This window comes from Saccostrea echinata, unplaced genomic scaffold (assembly GCF_033153115.1).
Source record: "Saccostrea echinata isolate AGI-Se365-2 ecotype Australia unplaced genomic scaffold, CSIRO_AGI_Sech_v1 ptg000009l, whole genome shotgun sequence".
Lineage (NCBI taxonomy): Eukaryota > Metazoa > Mollusca > Bivalvia > Ostreida > Ostreidae > Saccostrea > Saccostrea echinata.
Genome location: NW_026889758.1, coordinates 50548220 through 50567259, shown reverse-complemented (window position 1 = coordinate 50567259; position 19040 = coordinate 50548220). Strand labels below are relative to the sequence as shown.

Below are 19040 nucleotides of genomic sequence, written 5' to 3'. Positions count from 1 at the left end.
TTGTTCAGTGGGAACTTAAGCATTATTAAAATGATAAAATGTTAACTCAAAAAGGCGGATATATTTTTATATGAAGCGGATTACTAATAATCAAGAAATAGTTATATTAACTGGAGTATATTTACTGAAGTTGCAGCTGAAGTATGTTAATTTTGTATATAGCATGGCAATGGACAACGAGGATTTGGATTTGGAAATATTTCCTTGAAAAGATTCTTTGAACTCCCTTTTCACCAAATTGGAGCTTGGCATTTATCATCACTGTTTTGAGTTAATCAGTTTATGCTCTCTTTTAGACAAAACTATTTTGTTAAATAAAAATGGCTGTTTTGTTAATCAAAAGATACAGGACTTGTGTTTAGAATAAATAACGCACACTATATAGTAATGTTTTTTTCTAATTGAACAAAAAAATGTGCTTTTTAAAATCACAGGCACTTGAGGTATATGGAATGGATGGTGTATAACCCCCCCCCCCCCCCATTCTGCTGATATCCTACGATGTAGAGGCTGCCTCTCTGTTCGTATGTAAAATCGTATTTTCACTATCAATGGAGTGACAATCTCTAAAACATAAATAATGGAAAATGATATCAAAAAATGTAGGTATGATATGCTAGTATGTGCGTTTTTGATAAGGCGTCGTGTCTTTTACAAATTCTCTGATGTGTTAATGCGTGTGTCAGGCACGTAGTAATGTTTTTGAAAGAGGCAACCACAAAAATGAGTTGACAATATACCTGAAAATCTTTGACAAGCAAAATAAAAAAAGGGTAAATTATCCTATTTCGTGGTGGTGGTAGTGGTTGGGAGGGTGTTGTAGGTTCACAAATAACTTTTATTAATTCGCTACCAAGGGATGACTTGACTAAAATGCAGTAAAAGTGGGAAAGGGGGCAGGCCTTTAATTTCATCCACCCCTTGATACTACGTGCCTATGTGTGTGAGGGGGAAGGATAAACCGTCCACACGTCAGAAGCCTGTGGTAAAACCTTTTCACTGAAATCATCATCCCCCGTTATATATACACTCTCCTCTTAGTTATAACAATTTAATATTTATTTAATATCTACTAGTATATTAGACGAACTAGCGTTTGAATGATTCATTGCTGTCTAAATATAGATGTGATAGAACAACTCAATACTTCCAGCGTGTTTTAGTCTTCATGTATGTACATAGTATATAAACAAACCGTCGTGTGGCATTTAACAACAAAAAATTAAAACCGCCGAAATGGACAGGTGGGTTATCAATATGAATGTTCTACTCCATGCAATAAGACAAAGGAATAAAAGAAAATTTATAACGTTTGATCAGGCTGGAAATTAATTTTTATTGTTTATTGATTTTCTTTCAGTGATTATGTATTTAAAATCTTGCTTATTGGAGATTCTGGTGTCGGGAAGTCTAGTCTAATGCTAAAATTTACGGTAGGTTGGTTAACATGCAATATTTAAATTGTTTAATATGATTTGAAGGTTGTGCAATGTTTATGTTGTTTTAATTTAAGGATTACAAGTAAAAAAAAAAGTCCTGGCTTAATAACGCAAAGCTATCAAGCTTAAATTTTGTATTAATGTGTATATTGTATATAAAAGTTTATAATTTAAAAATGAGTCAAAATTCATAAAAATGCTTTATTCTAGGCCCTATATTTGCTTTTTATTTAGTAAATTTTAAGGTAAAGTTTATTCATTTTTTTATTGGATATATTAGTAACATATATATATAATGTAATTTATGTACACCTTTTTTCAGGATGAATCCTTTACCGAGACTTATATCAGCACAATCGGTGTAGATTTTGTAAGTATGCATACATCCCTTGAATATTAATACATATAAGAACCTTTAAAATACAGTTCAAATCTTAATACAATATGACTATTGTAGAAGATCCGGACACTTGAAATTGACGGGAAAACAGTGCGTCTACAGATAGTGAGTATAATACCTAGATTATATGCAAATTTTGTTGTAGTCATTAAATATGTACTTGTATGGCAACCAGAAAAATACCTTCTTGAATAATGACGTTATTTTTCCCTTTATGTACAAATTCCTAAGCATAAGCTAATCGTGAATTATAATGATAATTTAATTATATAGTAAATAATTTTGTAAATGACTTCTATTTAGTTTGACATAATAAATATTTTTACATATGATAATGTGTGTATTTTGAATTTCTTAAAACGATGACGAAAATTGGCATTGCGTATTTTTCGAACAACCCTCGTATATGTTTGACATTGTCCAAAACGGAAAGATATTTTAATGATATTTATCTAGAACTGGGGTTTGAACTACGAGTGAAATGCTTAATTCATTGTGAATTTTCGGTAACGATATTTTTTTTAGCAAATGAAAGAAGATAATTTTCTGTGATGATAATCGACCAGTTTAATTTTTTTGGTAATGCAATGCAGCTTTCGAAATCGAGGATACGAACTTGATAGTTGCATGCTTCTGATTCAACACCCTTCCCTGCGTCTAACTATCAGGGCACTCTGTGCCCCTATTTGTTTATTAAACTATTCCTTGTGGAAGTGAACATCTCTCTAGTGAAACATTTTATTTTAGCAGACAATAATCCAGCATCATTTTATCATTTTAGTGGGATACAGCAGGACAAGAGCGTTTCAAGACCATCACGACAGCTTACTACAGGAACGCTGATGGAATACTGGTGGTTTATGACATCACGGATAAGGTAACATTTCCAATGTGGAATGGCACTCTTTAACACTATTCCCTTTTTAATTCATAATGTGATTGTAAAAAAAAAAAAACAAAAAAAAAAACTTTCTACGTGTCCAACTTTAGAGTATACATGTAGTATTCCGACCCTTAATCAGTAAAATGTTCATTTTTTTGAAAAAGTGGCCCATTCTTCACTAATAAAGTTAAGAAAATATGTAAATGAAGACTATTAGAAACTTTAATGCGCTTAATCTTGGGGGGGGGGGGGGCACTTTTTCAATGTAAATTTATCAATAAATTAAAAACTTCCTGGTCTGCTGTATTCAAACTCAATTTTCATCCTCAGTTAATGGAGTGATAAATTTAGTCGAAATGTTTCCTCAACTCAGTACTAGTATTTACATTTCATATATATATATATATATATATATATATATATATATATATATATATATATATATATATATATATATATATATATATATATATATACCATTATGCAGAGTACACCTCTGTACACATTTCAGTATATGTAATAATAATACTATCCTTCAGCACTGACTCTTGCTGTCCATTGCAGTTTAATGTAATTTACACATGCCATTCAACATACAATTTTTTTCTTAATTATTATTATTATTATTATACTATTATTATTGTTATTATTATTATTATTTTTAATACTCATTTCCTTAGATTATGTATCTGTTTATTCTACATGAGGCAGAAGTGGATTTCTGTATATCCTTTAGCACCGTCTCTTGCTGCCTCTTGTTGATGTATCAGACATTTTTTATGTGTTCAGTTATATGTATAATATTAGTAATAGTAATGCACATCATTGCACATTAAGTTGTATCAATTAAGAGTACAAATATATCTTAAATAAAGACAACCTATGTCTACATGTGAAACTCAAAACACCACCAATGTACTAAATGGGAAGAATTGCTCTTCATTATATGTTGTATTCTGTCTGTTATCTTATATGTTATATGTTTATGCCCATTGGGCCCTGATTTGGTAATAAATCCTATTCTATTCTATTCTATTCTGTATTTCAATTTTTTGTTTCAGGAATCTTTTCAAAATGTGGCCAAATGGCTAGAAGATGTGGAGAATTATTCCAACAAGAGAGTGTACAAGGTGCTGGTAGGGAACAAGGCAGACTTACAGCCAAAAAGAGTGGTCAATTATACAGAGGCAAAGGTATTAGTTATTTACTTTACTCATCTATTCAAAGGCATTCTGAAAATACAGACTCTGGAAAAATCTCAAGCATTCATATTTCAGCACCCAAGCTACATGTATGTAAAAATAAGTTATGTTTCATTCTTGCAGAACTTTGCAGACCAGCATAATATCCCCGTAATAGAAACAAGTGCAAAAACATCTAACAATGTAGAACAACTCTTTGAATCCATGGCATCTCAACTCAAAGATGCTAGTGACAATGGAAGAACTCCAATCAGAGATGATACACCAACTATTAACATCAATATTAACAGGAAGTCTGTCAAAAAAGAGAACTGCTTTTGTAGCTAAGAATAACAATCTGTAGAAGATTACAAAAAGGAACATGGTCCGTAGGCTAGGATGGAGGGACCAAGCAACTCTTCTGCTCGAGTTGTTGGCAGTGTTACCTCTCCTGTGGACTGTGAAAAAAACCCCTCTGCATATCTCCAACTTGGAAAGAATAAAACAAGGTCAACATGATTGAAAGTGTGCTTATAGCTTTACTGTGATAATGTACATTGACATTTGTTTGTTTTTTGTTTTTTTGACATTTGTTATAATATCAATCGTGCAATAGTACATGCAAAACATTTACATTTTCTGATCACTATTTCAAATGTTTATACTTCATATTTACATTGTATAAAATCTTTGTATAACTACCAAGGTATACATATGTTTACATCACCAATAATATATTTAAAGCATTTTTGATGCCTAGACACTGTTACAAAGGAATGGACACTGCAACTGTGATAAAGCATGACATTCCAATTTACATGCACTAAGCCTTAATAAAGAACAAGGAAAATTTTCCTTGGATATAATGCACATGTAAATTCTTGACATAAAATGTACTGTTGAAAGGCAAACAGAGTCTTGCTTAAAAATAAAAACAGCATTGCATGTTCTTTGCAAAGTCTACCAATTCTTACTTTCTAATTTTTTTTTTTTTAAAGTTGAAATTAAGGTGAGTCATACATTCACCCCACCTACAACCTTGCGTGTAAACAGGTGGAAGAAGGTGCTACTGCTGCTGAACCAATAATGAAATACCAAAAAGTGGGAAAACTTATCTGATAAATATAAGTTAAAGAAAATAAGATTTAACACAATAGGTATCAGTAGCCTTATAATGCATCTTAAACAAGCATTAACAATTCTACAGAATCTGTATAATTTTATACATTTTATGCTATACTTCATTTGCAATGAGTACAGAAAGACACAAAATTATACAAAACATAACAAAATATCAGCAACACTGATATAATACTACATATATACATTTAAAAAAGCTTAAGGTAAATAATTTCTCTCTCTTAACAAGAAAAATGACCAGTCAGCAAGGACCCCACAGAGGGATAGAAATCTAAGATGAGAATTTGACTTGGGGAAAAAATTTAAAAGGAAATTTAAAAATATATGAAGAATATGAAATAGCAACTGTATTTATAAAATTTGGATATACTTCCTGAATGACAAATGAGATTATCCAATTACCTGTTAGGAATTAATAGTATCCTTGTATTCATATAAGACAGTAAAAAACATCATCTGGTTTAAATGTGTATTTAAATCAGAATAAACCATGTCAGCTCTTGGTGAATGCAAACATCACATAGACTTGACCTTAACTTTAAAACAAAAATCACTTTCAAACAGGTGTTAAGTAATCTTAATGTGACAGATAAAGATTAGGTACCAGGTTTTTTACTGCAGACAAGATAATTAATCCCAGGGAATTTATTGTTCTACTGTTTCTTTTTTATAGTTTACAACCTTTATATTTTAAGATTACAATAAGAACATTGTCAGCAACGATAGAATGAAGCTATTATTACTGTGCCTGTTAAAATAAATAGTTTCCTTGAATTTATAAATCATTTTACACAATAAACATATTACATAGCAGCAATTAAGAAAAAGATTTTTTTTAAACTCTTTCTTCGTGAAAATTTTATTTCAATAAAATGTATATTTTTACCACAATATAGTATGGACATCATAAAAATCCACCCTTCTGTGAATGCAAACTTCATCCTTCATTCATGACCTTAACTTCAAAATAAACAACTTGCAGACAGAGAGACAGACAGCATGGTTCATATAGGGCACCCACAAAAATAACGCACTAGTGACTTTAAAATACTAGTAAAAAAAAAAAAAAAAAAACAATGTTAAAACAAAACCAGTAAATAACAGACTATTCAACATGGGACCTAGGTAACACCAACAACATTCTCCTACTGCAACTGTACAAGGAGTTTGCTCTGAAGGGAGGAGTCCTCATGAGGAATCACTTCACTGTCATTAAACAAAACACCATTGGGTAGAGTCATTTTGTGGTTCTCAAACATTTCTGTTGATTTCTTTAGTCTTTCTGTTTTAATAAGGGCATTGGGAACAGTCTGAAATATTTAAAGAAATAAATGTGAGCAATGGTGCAATGTAGGAAAATGTGAAATCTGCATGTATGAGAAGTAGAGCTTTATTCATACAAAGCTTTATTCATTAAAAAGAAATTCTGTATATATATATATATATATATATATATATATATATATATATATATATATATATATATAGACCTCCTCCTGCAATGCACACTGCATTGCATCAAGTTCCACAGTTTATGAAGATATGATATTTTGAATCCAATTTTCTTATAGTTTATAAATTTTTCATTACTTGAAGAATGTGCAAAACTACAAAATTTATAGGATTATACTAAAAAAATAACTAAATCTTTTTTTAAAAATATCTCTTGACATAAAAAAGGGTTCATTTAAAATTTTTATTTTGAGAATAAGCTATTTCCTTCCATTTCACCTTTTTTTAAAGTTTATACTAACTCCATAAAAAATTATGATTATTTAAATAGAGAAATTTAATATGCACTGTCAAGCAATTGAAAAGTTTCTTTCTTATAAAATTGTTTGTAATTGACAAATCAATACCTTAATTTGTGTTGCCAAGACTTTGCAGGATTCTGCTAGGTTCTCCATTCTTATTGGGTTGACTATCTTTTCTGCTACAGTATGATTGCACACTTTCATATTAGGTAGCTGAAACTTTCTCTTGACCTTTAAATGAAAAAAGAAAAAATTATACCTTCCATTCATATTTTAGAATTTCTAAATTTCAAGAAATTAAGAAAATTCCTAATATTATGACATGAAATTCTTCTGTACTGTTGCTAGTTTTAGACACATGTACATGATGTATATAAACTTTATAAATTCTTATAACATACATATGTTGATTTTTGTTAAAATGGCTTTATATGAGTAACCCAGATTAAGTGAGCTGTCCAAAATAGACAAAAATAAATTGCAACTATTTGTCCTCTTCGTGAGACATGACACTCTGCAATTTGTTTGGTGAAAAAAAAATTATACAATATCTAATTAATCTTGATAACTTTATACCAAATTCATTTTAAAAATAAAAGGCTGTTCATTGGACTCGTTAATTAATCTTTAACTGGATGCATGTCCACTCATTACTCCCAATGGACAAATGGATTTACATTCAGGGGTAGACAAATGGAATTTCGCAGTACTTGCCCTCGGACAGGTTACCATCATCAGGTCGAGACCACTAGATTTTCTGACGTCAGCATAAATTTGCATGTAAATTAGCTATCTGTTTACTTTACAGACTGTTGAATGAGTCGCAGTGCATTATGGGCTTCTACACGTATCAAGTGTTGAAAATGAAGGGCAACTTGAATTGTTCCTTGGAAACTCATTTTCAATTCTTTTTTGATTTTCATGAAAGAAATATTGAAAATGATGTATAATCTTTCATTTCTATGCTCACATTTACAAAATTTCCTTTGTGAAGCCTTATATCAACTTGTAATACATCGGCGTAAACCATTGTTCAAAGAGACGTAGGTGCTATTGTGTCGATAAAGCACTGACAATGTTTTTTTCACGTGATATACATGTACATTGTTTTTAGACAGCAGTACAAGGTGCACAATTATTATTTAACTCCTCAATATCATCAAAACGTGTTTATGTACACTCAAACCTCAAAGCTTTTGTACGGTATATCAAGCAACTATTAATCATCTAAAACAACTCATTGACAAATATCAAATGTGAGCAAGGAACAGTGTCTTTGGAATATAATCTTTCAACTTCAGCCTTATAAAGTAAATAAAGTGCCCCGCCACAGCATGATATGCCCGTCAAATATTGTTCAATTGTCATAAACAGTTTAGAGTGCAAGAAAATCATGTCAACCTTGATACAAGGATTTCAACAATTTTTCCATTCCGTATAATATTTGTTTATACATCTCCTGTGGTGTAGGCATTAATTATAACAAATATTACATAGATCTTCAACTGGTTGTGTTAGAGCTTGACAAATGCCCATCTGCAGCCCCCCCCCCCCCCCCCCCCCAGCTTTCAGATTTGTGAGACATAATGCTCTGAATTAGTTGATATTTTCAAAAAATTAAATAAAAATATCATATTAAACAATATCAATTTAGTTTTAACAACTTAATCTATATCAAATTAATATTAAAAATAAAAGGCTGGCCATCAAATGACATATGCTATAAACTGACAAGCAGTTCTTCTGTCTAATTCCCACTGGATACAGATAAGAGCTGCTTGATCAGAGATCCTCTAACGGAAATGATTGAGACAGCTAGCCTTCCTACACTGAACTCATTAATTAATTTTTAACTGGATGCACATACACTCATTACTCCCAACGGATGAATGGATCTATACATACTATCTGCTTTGTAGTGCAATAAAAATGCATATTTATGTCATTCTGAAATTGAAGTTTTAAACAAAGATTTTTTTTTAAATTTGTTACAAAGATAAAAAAAAAAAAAAAAAAAAATTGTGCAATCTTGATGCAGTATTTTTAATAAGGTTCCTGCATTACTCTTAGATTTGTAGGGACTATCTACCATACTTAAAACATTTTTTTTAAATACTTTTTTTTTTAGATTTAATGTCAGCCCGTTTTTAAGCTGCAATTCATATGGATAACAGGCATGCTGATTCCAATATCCCCCCCCCCCCCCCCCCCGAGTCTTATTAGTTTTAATTATATTATACAATATCAAATTAGTTTATTATACAATATCAAATTAATTTATTACACAATATCAAATAAGTTTTAATTACTTTTCACCAAATTCATTTTAAAAGTTAGGCTAGCCAACTATTTAATCCAACACAACTGATTCTTTTTGCCCAGTTCCCAAGAGATATAGATAACACCTGCTTGATCAGAGATGCTCTACCAGTTAGCTCCTCACACTAAACTCATTAATTTCTCTCTAATTTGACATGCAATTTTCTGTTATCAAATTCTCTTTGACCAGTGCTTGATAATTACACCCATGGGAGAGGTGGAATTTTCCTTGTAGCATTACCTTTGTTATAGATTGCTGTAAAGTATATAATGAAAAAAATAAGTATTTTCTTGATTAAACATTTTTTTAAGAAGGATACTGCAAAACTCTTACATTTTTTGGTATTGTGTAATTCAATAGTATAAAGACAATTTTTTTTTAAAATTTCACTTAAATTAAAGGTCACAGTGACCTTGAAATAGGTCGCAACACACCTTCTACCTAAGATGCATAAATTGGCCAAGTTTGATGATTCTAAGTACAAGAGTTTTCTAGATATGAGCCGGACAGGATTTTTCCATATTTGGCAATAGCATCTTCATTAAAGGTCAGAGCAACCTACTTTTAGTGTGTGACACACCTTCTACCCAAGAAGTATCAGCTGACAAAGTTTTATAATCCTATGCCTAATAGTATTAAAGTTATGAGCACGAGAAAAGCTAACAGACAGACAGACGGACGGACATGAACGCCATTACATAATACGTCCCGTCTATAGACGGACGTATAAAAAGAAGTTGTATGTTTTTTCCGGTGACCAAGTAAATTATATTATGCAGTAAACCGACGAAAACACCTGTCGCTAGTGAATCGTAAACACGTAGTAGACCGTCATGCTTTGCGACTAATTCAACTGATTGGAGAATGGGTTTGACGAAAACTTTGTCACGTGTTGAAAAGTGCCTTCCATAAAAGGTAGTGTACCCGACCTGATCATAAAATTACTTTCCTACCAAAAAATATGCTTGCCCCACCTTTTTCTTAAACGACATAAAATTAGAGCATAATTGTTGGAGAAATTAAGGGGAAATTTCAAGTCCAGAGAGACTTCTTAACGTATGCAGTGTGCTGATTTCCAGTTGCAGTCAAGGCATATGAATATCTAGCATTAAAATTTAAGTGCACATTAAGTGCACAATCTACATTTTCTCAACTGAAAAAAGTTACTTCATTTCTAGCATAATATGCATTCATTATTTAAGTACATAGTAAAATTTGACATTAATTTACATGTAAGATTCAGATTCTTTCCATATTTTCAAGGTATTAGTAAAGTTAAAGTTTCATTCTATTTTCTTCAAAATTCTTTTTCAGTAAGGTATTCCTTATTTTTTTTTTTAAAAATAATGTGTATTTATTTAAATGAAAACAAAAAATAATACATATACAGTATTTCATTATGAAAACCACTACTGCATGCCGATTGAGTGATTGACATCGTGACTGACTGTGATTGCCAGTCAACAGCTCCAATTTTAATATCAGTAAAACGATTGTATTCATGACATGAATTTTATATTTTGACAATACGTAACATAGGTAATCAAAGATTATGAAGCTCACCTCGATGAATGTTATCTATAAGTAAGGCAACTTTCACATCATATTTTTTTCTAGTTAGGGTACATCCCAAGATCACTATCCATGCAAGTTTTGTTTAAGAAGGACTTATAGTTACTTGGAAATAGATCTGCTCAAACAAGAGGCCCAGGGGCCACATCGCTCACCTGAGCACTATGGCTAGGAAAAAGCAGAAATCATTTCAATCTTGAAAGGTTGAAAAGTTTAAATATAAAAGTGGTTGGGGGGGGGGGGGTGTCAGGAATTGAACAAATTTGAATCTACATTATCTGAGGATGCTTCCATTTAAATGTGACCAATCATGGCTTTGCTGTTCTCGAGTAGAAGATTTTTAAAGATTTAACCTATGTATTCCTATGTAAAACTTTGATCACCCATTGTGGCCCCACCCGATCCCCAGGGGTCATGTTTGAACAAACTTGAATGTACACTATCTAAGAATGCTTCCATATAAATATGACCAATCATGGCTTTGCTATTCTTAACAAATTGTTTTTTTTTTAAGATTTTTACTATGTGTTCCAATGTAAAACTTTGATCGCCCATTGTGGCCCCACCCTACCCCCGGGGGTCATGATTCGAACAAATTTGTATGTACACTATCTGAGGATGCTACCATATAAATATGACCAATCATGGCTTTGCTATTCTTAACAAATTATTTTTTTTTTTTTTTTTTTTAGAATTTTTACTATGTGTTCCTATGTAAAACTTTGATCGCCCATTGTGGCCCCACCCGACCCCCGGGGGTCATGATTTGAACAAATTTGAATGTACACTATCTGAGGATGCTACCATATAAATATGACCAATCATGGCTTTGCTGTTCTTGAGAAGAAGATTTTTACTATGTGTTCCTATGTAAAACTTTGATCTCCCATTGTGGCCCCACCCGATCCCCGGGGGTCATGATTTGAACAAATTTGAATGTACACTATCTGAGGATGCTACCATATAAATATGACCAATCATGGCTTTGCTGTTCTTGAGAAGAAGATTTTTCCTATATATTCCTATGTAAAACTTTGATCGCCCATTGTGGTCCCACCCGACCCCCGGGGGTCATGATTTGAAGAAATTTGAATCTACACTACCTGAGGATGCTTCCATGTAAATATGACCAATTATGGCTTTGTTGTTCTTGAGAAGAAGATTTTTAAAGATTTTTCCTATATATTCCTATGTAAAACTTTGATCGCCCATTGTGGCCCCACCCTACCCCCGGGGGTCATGATTTGAACAAACTTGAATCTACACTACCTGAAGATGCTTCCAAGTAAATATGACCAATCATGGCTTTGCTGTTCTTGAGAAGAAGATTTTTGAAGATTTTTCCTATATATTCCTATGTAAAACTTTGATCTCCCATTGTGGCCCCACCCGACCCCCGGGGGTCATGATTTGAACAAACTTGAATGTACACTATCTGAGGATGCTACCATATAAATATGACCAATTATGGCTTTGCTGTTCTTGAGAAGAAGATTTTTAAAGATTTTTCCTGTATATTTCCTATGTAAAACTTCGATCGCCCATTGCGGCCCCACCCTAGCCCCGGGGGTCATGATTTGAACAAACTTGAATCTACACTACCTGAGGATGCTTCCACATAAGTTTCATGTTTTCAAGCACAGTGGTTCTTGAGAAGAAGATTTTTTAATGATGCCATTAATTTTTCACGAATTCTTGGAAGAGGGCGTGGCCCTTCATTTGAACAAACTTGAATCCCCTTTACCCAAAGATACTTTGTGGCAAGTTTGGTTGAAATTGGCCCAGTGGTTCTTGAGAAGAAGTCGAAAATGTGAAAAGTTTACAGACAGACGGACAGACGGACAGACGGACTACAGACAAAATGTGATCAGAAAAGCTCACTTGAGCCTTCGGCTCAGGTGAGCTAAAAACTTTTAACCTGTTTACTAATCAAGAAAATTTTGGTCAGTTCCAACATCCAAAGCAAGTCTGGAAGTTTCATCCGTAGATGCACCATCTATGCAAGTTTAATCATAACACGCCATAGTATTACATGTATATAGTTACTCCAAAAAAATTACCTTGGTATCTCATCTGGAAAATGTAAGTCAGATTCAGAATCCAAAGCAAGTTTGGAAGTGTCCATCCCTAGATACACCATCCATGCTAATTTAGTTAAAATATGGCTAAAATTCACTAATGTGGAAAATCTAGGTCAGATCAAGCATCCGAAGCAGGTTGTTTAGTGTACATCCCTAGACGCATCATTCATGAAAGTTTGGTCCAGGTAGGGCTTATAGTTACTTGGGAATGGGACTGCTCCAAAATCTAGGTCAGATCCAGCATCCGAAGCAAGTGTGTAGTGTTCATCCCTGGATGCATCATCCATGCAAGTTTGGTCTTGGTAGGGCTTATAGCTACCTGGGAACAGACCTGCTCCAAAACTTTAACCTAGTCACTCATCTGGAAAATCTAGGTCAGATCCAGCATCCCATTACTTGGGAATGGACCTGCTTCAAAAACATTAATCTAGTCACTCATCTGGAAAATCGGTCAGATCCAGCATCCAAAGCAAGTTTGGTAGTGTCCATCCCTAGATGCATCATCCTAGCAAGTTTGGTCCAGGTAGGGCTTATAGTTACTTGGGAATGGACCTGCTCCAAAAACTTTAACCTGGTCACTCATCTGGAAAATCTAGGTCAGATCCAGCATCCGAAGCAAGCGTGGTAATATCCATCCCTAAATGCATCATTCATGCAAGTTTGGTCCAGGTACGGCTTATAGTTATTTGGGTATGGACCTACTCCAAAAACTTTAACCTGATCACTCATCTGGAAAATCTAAGTCAGATCCAGCATCCGAAGCAAGTGTTGTAGTGTCCATCCCTAGATGCATCATCCATGCAAGTTTGGTCTTGGTAGGGCTTATAGTTATTTGGGAATGGACCTGCTCCAAAAACTTTAACCTGGTCATTCATCTGGAAAATCTAGGTCAGACCCAGCATCCAGGGGCTGACAAATAGATTTTTAGGCACTTGTCCAAGGGCAAGTGCAGGGTCAAAATTCACTTGCCCTACCTGGATATTTGCTTGTCCTACCATAAACTATTATCATATTTATATATATATTTAAAAACAAATTGAAGACAAATACTGAGTAGATCATGCAAACCCCTGTTTAAAGCTTTAGATCTATGACTTACATATGGATTTTATTTTTTTCAAGTCACTTGCCCACGGGCAAGTGGTTGATAAAATTCCACTTGCCCTCCCTTAAAATTCACTAGCCTCGGGCGTCGGGCAATGGGATTTGTCAGCCCCTGAGCATCTGAAGCAAGCGTGGTAGTGTCCATCCCTAGATGCATCATCCATGCAAGTTTGGTCCAGGTTGGGCTTATAGTTATTTGGGAATGGACCTGCTCCAAAAACTTTAACCTGGTCACTCATCTAAAAAATCTAGGTCAGATCCAGCATCCGAAGCAAGCATGGTAGTGTCCATCCCTAGATGCATCATCCATGCAAGTTTGGTCCAGGTAGGCTTATGGTTACTTGGGAATGGACCTGCTCCAAAAACTTTAACCTGGTCACTCATCTGGAAAATCTAGGTCATATCCAGCATCCGAAGCAAGCGTGGTAGTGTCCATCCCTAGATGCATCATCCATGCAAGTTTGGTCCAGGTAGGGTTTATAGTTACTTGGGAATGGGACTTGCTCCTAAAACCTTAACCGGGACGCCGACGCTAATGCCAACGCCGAGGGTATAGCATAAGCTCATCTCGACTTCGTTGAGGTGAGCTAAAAAAGGTCTAAAATCCTCTTCAACTTTTTTGACATTAATATCGATAGTTGCCATGTTTTACACCTTGTGCATAAATATTTTAACTACACATGAATGGGTAAATTTTAGAGGAGTTCCAACCGAGTATTCGATGTGTGGTCAACAGCAGCGAAAACTGGTGCACTGCCGTTATTCATTATATTTCAAAAGCGGCAAAACAAACATCTTAATTTTTTGTTAACTAGAAAAGCACTTGTCCATGGGCAAGTAACATTTATCAAATAACTTGCCCGCCAAACAAAACTGGTTGTCCTGGGCATCGGGCAATGCTATTTGATGTCTAGCCCTGTCATTATCTACTGTGTAATGCACTGTGAGAATGTAGTACAATAGAAAGGCCTAAATAAATAAATTGTGTGTTTCAGGTTCCCCGACCGACCCTAAAATATATGAGCCGACCCCAAAAATTTATCCGAAGATATCTTTCCAGGGGTAAACTATTCCAGTTTCACTATTAGAAATCCTAATCTCGATCACTTCCGTGTTTCAGAAAATGCATATCCTACACACATTAATCAGAAATGTTTTGACAGCAATTTCCCTGGGGAAAATTGGTAGCGTGCTTGCCAATAAAATATTGAAATAAAATAAAATGTTTTCCCTACCTACCTACACAGGGTTCTCCACATTTGAAAATTTAACCATGGAGGAAGCTGCGCGAAGGCGAAATGTGACCAAAAACACGAATTCATGTTATACTTTCTAACCTTAATTAATCAATGATTGGTTTCACAAAACTTAACCACTTCAACACAAAAAGTTGAAAAAAAAAATATATATATAAATGAAAATAAAAAGAATTATGTATCTTACTTTACAAATGTACCAAAATTGGTCCAAAACTGTAGGAATGTTTTGAAGGAATTTCAAAAAAAAATATTTTGATAAAGTAACCATGGCAACATTATTCAAAAACTGATATACAGAATTGATGTTACCTGTTGTATGAAACTTTTTATTTATATATGACTAAGACTGATGAATTGGTAGTATTGTATTTTGAAAAAAAAGTTGACAGACACACAAACCAACAGTCGAACGAACACTGACATCCTAACAATGCCTAAGCTTTTTTAACTGCATGCTGCATGGTCTATGAAAACTTACTGATGGCATACATGGTAAAAGTATCATAACTTAATATAACCAGGAGCATAAATTTGACATAGCTGTAATTTTTCTTTCTCTATTCTGTTTTTTTTAAACGTTCTATTTTCTACATATTGCATTTTTTGCCGAGTTTCCTGTGCCATTGTTTACTTCTCCACGTGCCTCAGTGCTAAAAATAGCGCCACACGACGTTTCATAAAAACGGGAGATAACTCTAATAAAGCTAAGACGGCGATTTGCACTTATGTACATTTTATCAGAAATATTTAAAAACAGAGCATGGGGAATTGATTAAATACAAAGGAATAAGAAATTGAAAGGGTTAATTTTTTTCTGGGCACAGAAACTTGAATCGGATGCTTGTCGATTATTATGTTGTTACTGCTCGTTATGTCATCTTTTGTAAATCTGTTATAATCTTATGGTGAACATGTTGGAATTCCCCGAAATTACGTGTACAGAAAAATTAACTCTATTTCAACTTTTTGTGTTGCCATGGTAAATAAAAAATATTTGTGAAATCAAACCACTGATTAATGAAAGGAAGCTTTAGTTAGAGGGTTGAACATGCATTCATGGTTTCAATTACATTTCACTTTTGCGCAGCTTCCTCCCTGGTTAAATTTTCAAATGTGGAGAACCCTGTGTTTAGTCATAGCAATAAGTAATCTTTGATTTAAAAAAGACATTATACATGTACATATTTATGAGTGTTTGTTCTTTGCTTTTATAATATACTATATGTAATATTTACAAAATGATTTCACCATGGCGAGTGAAATATCTGATGATGGTGACCAGAAATTCTGAAATGGCGACCAAAAAAATTTTTGGTCGCCATTTAGCAACCTCATAGAAAGTGTGACTTGGAGCACTGATAATACCCCTAAACACATGAAAACATGTCACAACTTTCTTCTTTACTCTTCTCTTTATTCTTTTTATGAAATGCTAAGTGAAAATTTATGCTACTTCATAAAAACAATAAAAAATTGTTTTTTTCAAAAAAATGAAAAATAATTTGTTACAATAAATAGCAATAGTCAAAGTTAATGTAACAAGAAGTCTGTGAGCCAATGCTCACTAATAATACCCCCGCTCTGATGTGAATACACAAGTTCAGTTACGGACAAACACAGTGATAATCAGGAAATTGACATTGGATTAGTAAAAAATGAATCCCAACATATGGCATGCCTAAACAAACATTGAGTTAAGATTTCAAGCACCTGTGATAAGTAGTTGCTGAGAAAACTGCGACCAAAATTTGTTATGTATGGTACAGACAGATGAAGGGATAAACATTTGAAAATTGAAAATTTCAAGCACCTGCGATGAGTAGTTGCTAAGAAAAATATGACCAAAATTTGTTATATATGATACGGACAGACACACGAATAAACAGGAAGTTGACAATGGATTTGTACAAAAATGATGAATCCCAACATATGGCATGCCAAAACAAAGACTGTCCTAAAATTTCAAGCACTTGGGATGAGTAGTTGCTGAGAAAACTGTGACCAAAGTTTGTTATGTATGGTACGGTTAGACGCACGAATAAACAGGAAGTTGACAACGGATTAGTACAAATATGAATCCCACCATATGGCATGCCTAAACAAAGAGTGTGTTAAAATTTCAAGCATCTGCGATGAGTAGTTGCTGAGAAAACTATGACCAAAATTTGTTATCTATGGTACGGACAGACGCACGGATAAACAGGAAGTTGACATCCGATTTGTACAAAAATGAATCCCACCATATGGCATCCCTAAACAAAGACTGTCCTAAAATTTCAAGCATCTGCAATGAGTAGTTGCTGAGAAAACTGCGACCAAAGTTTGCTATGTATGGTAAGGACAGACACAGATAAACATGAAGTTGACATCAGATTTGTACAAAAATGAATCCCACCATATGGCATGCCTAAACAAAGATTGTCCTAAAATTTCAAGCACCTGCGATGAGTAGTTGCTGAGAAAACTACGACCAAAATTTGTTATGTATGATACGGACAGACGCACGGAAAAACAGGAAGTTGACATCGAATTCGTACAAAAATGAATCCCACCATATGGCATGCCTAAACAAACATAGTGCTAAAATTTTTAGCATCTGCAATGAGTAGTTGCTGAGAAAACTGCGACCAAAATTTGTTACGGACAGACAGACAGACAGACGGACAGACAGACAGACAGACACACAAGGGTAAAACAGTATACCCCCCTCTCCTTCGGAACGGGGGTATAAATATTGCAATACGGTTTTCACTCGCAGTACCCAACTCTAGTATCAAATAGCGAACCTCATGTATCTTTAGTTCAAATTCAAGAACTTTAAAATCTTTATGTGTACACCTTTTATTGTTAGTAAAATATTAATTTACCAATACTTTAACTCACACATTGAACTGTTCTAGCCTCCAACATCTTCCTGCAGTTAATGGTAAGCTTTGATGGGTACTTCTTCCGTCGACTGCTCACTCTGATGATTGAATCATCCACCAATTCCACAAGTGTGGTATCAACATATTTCTTTTTCTCCATGTCAATGGGTTTGTATTCTGAAAAATAAATTCGTTTTATAAAGACTTTTCAGTGAAACAGATTGAAAAAAAAACAACATTGAAATATTTCAAATCTCCTTAATCATGTTAATCCCCCTATGATTGTGCAGCTGTTTTAATAATTAAAATAAGATCATCAAAAAGTATTTGCTATATTTAGATATTGACATAACCATTTTTATGATATGTTGATACATTAAACTAGGAATGCTTCGAGAATCTTTACCTGCTGTTTCATCACAACTTGTTTCTTCCCATCCCACTCCATCAATAACAATATTACTCTTAAGACTTCCAAAGTATATCTAGAAATACGCAAAAGAAGAATAAAGAATTACAAAAAACCTAAACAAAAAAAAATGCATATTACCGCAAGCAATAAATTAATTTTCAAAAGAATCCAATATCTATTCAACAAATTCTGCAAATGGGTGTAATCTTGTTTATAAACAAACTCTGTAATTATATATTCATTTTGACATCGTGTACCTCTTTAAAACGCTCAAAAACTCTTTGTTTTTCGTAACTGTCAATATCTTCACAGTCTCTGAATGTTTTCGATACACTTTCTTCTATCATAACAAAGAGATTTTCTGTTGATCGACGACTTCGACACTGGATGCGCTCCGCCATTTTTTAAAATTTCCCACTTTTCCGGTGCGCATGCGTACACTACTACATATTTTGAATAACTCAATGCTTATTGTTTCGTGTTCTGAAAAAAAAGAGGGGGGGGTGAGATACAAATACGGTAGTGCTATTACCCTTATTTTATTTGAAATCAAACAAATGACAGTAATAGATATATTTTATGATTAATTTTTGCGGTTGTTGGTCAGCAATAGATTTTTCACTCCAGA

The 19040-nt window shown here is 33.7% G+C and overlaps 2 protein-coding genes and 1 long non-coding RNA gene across 3 annotated transcripts in view; 2 read left to right on the top strand and 1 right to left on the bottom strand.

Moving 5' to 3' along the window:
- LOC133183057 (uncharacterized) overlaps positions 1 to 14589 on the top strand; it is a 275276-nt gene extending 260687 nt beyond the window's left edge. The window contains exon 3 of the long non-coding RNA XR_009720576.1: positions 14579 to 14589. This is a non-coding gene — a long non-coding RNA (uncharacterized LOC133183057). The remainder of the gene's footprint in view (positions 1 to 14578) is intronic.
- On the top strand, positions 1112 to 4866 carry LOC133183056 (ras-related protein Rab-1A-like). The gene is made up of 7 exons (XM_061317986.1): positions 1112 to 1244; positions 1361 to 1433; positions 1762 to 1809; positions 1897 to 1944; positions 2621 to 2716; positions 3784 to 3915; positions 4048 to 4866. Exons 1-7 carry the CDS (start codon positions 1237 to 1239, stop codon positions 4249 to 4251), a joined length of 609 nt encoding a protein of 202 aa, XP_061173970.1. The 5' UTR covers positions 1112 to 1236; the 3' UTR covers positions 4252 to 4866.
- Positions 4430 to 18820, bottom strand: LOC133183054 (uncharacterized). Its single transcript, XM_061317984.1, has 5 exons — positions 18670 to 18820; positions 18407 to 18485; positions 18017 to 18177; positions 6903 to 7028; positions 4430 to 6353 (listed from the first exon to the last, which is right to left on the bottom strand). Exons 1-5 carry the CDS (start codon positions 18811 to 18813, stop codon positions 6189 to 6191), a joined length of 675 nt encoding a protein of 224 aa, XP_061173968.1. The 5' UTR covers positions 18814 to 18820; the 3' UTR covers positions 4430 to 6188.
- Positions 18821 to 19040: the final 220 nt, after the last annotated feature.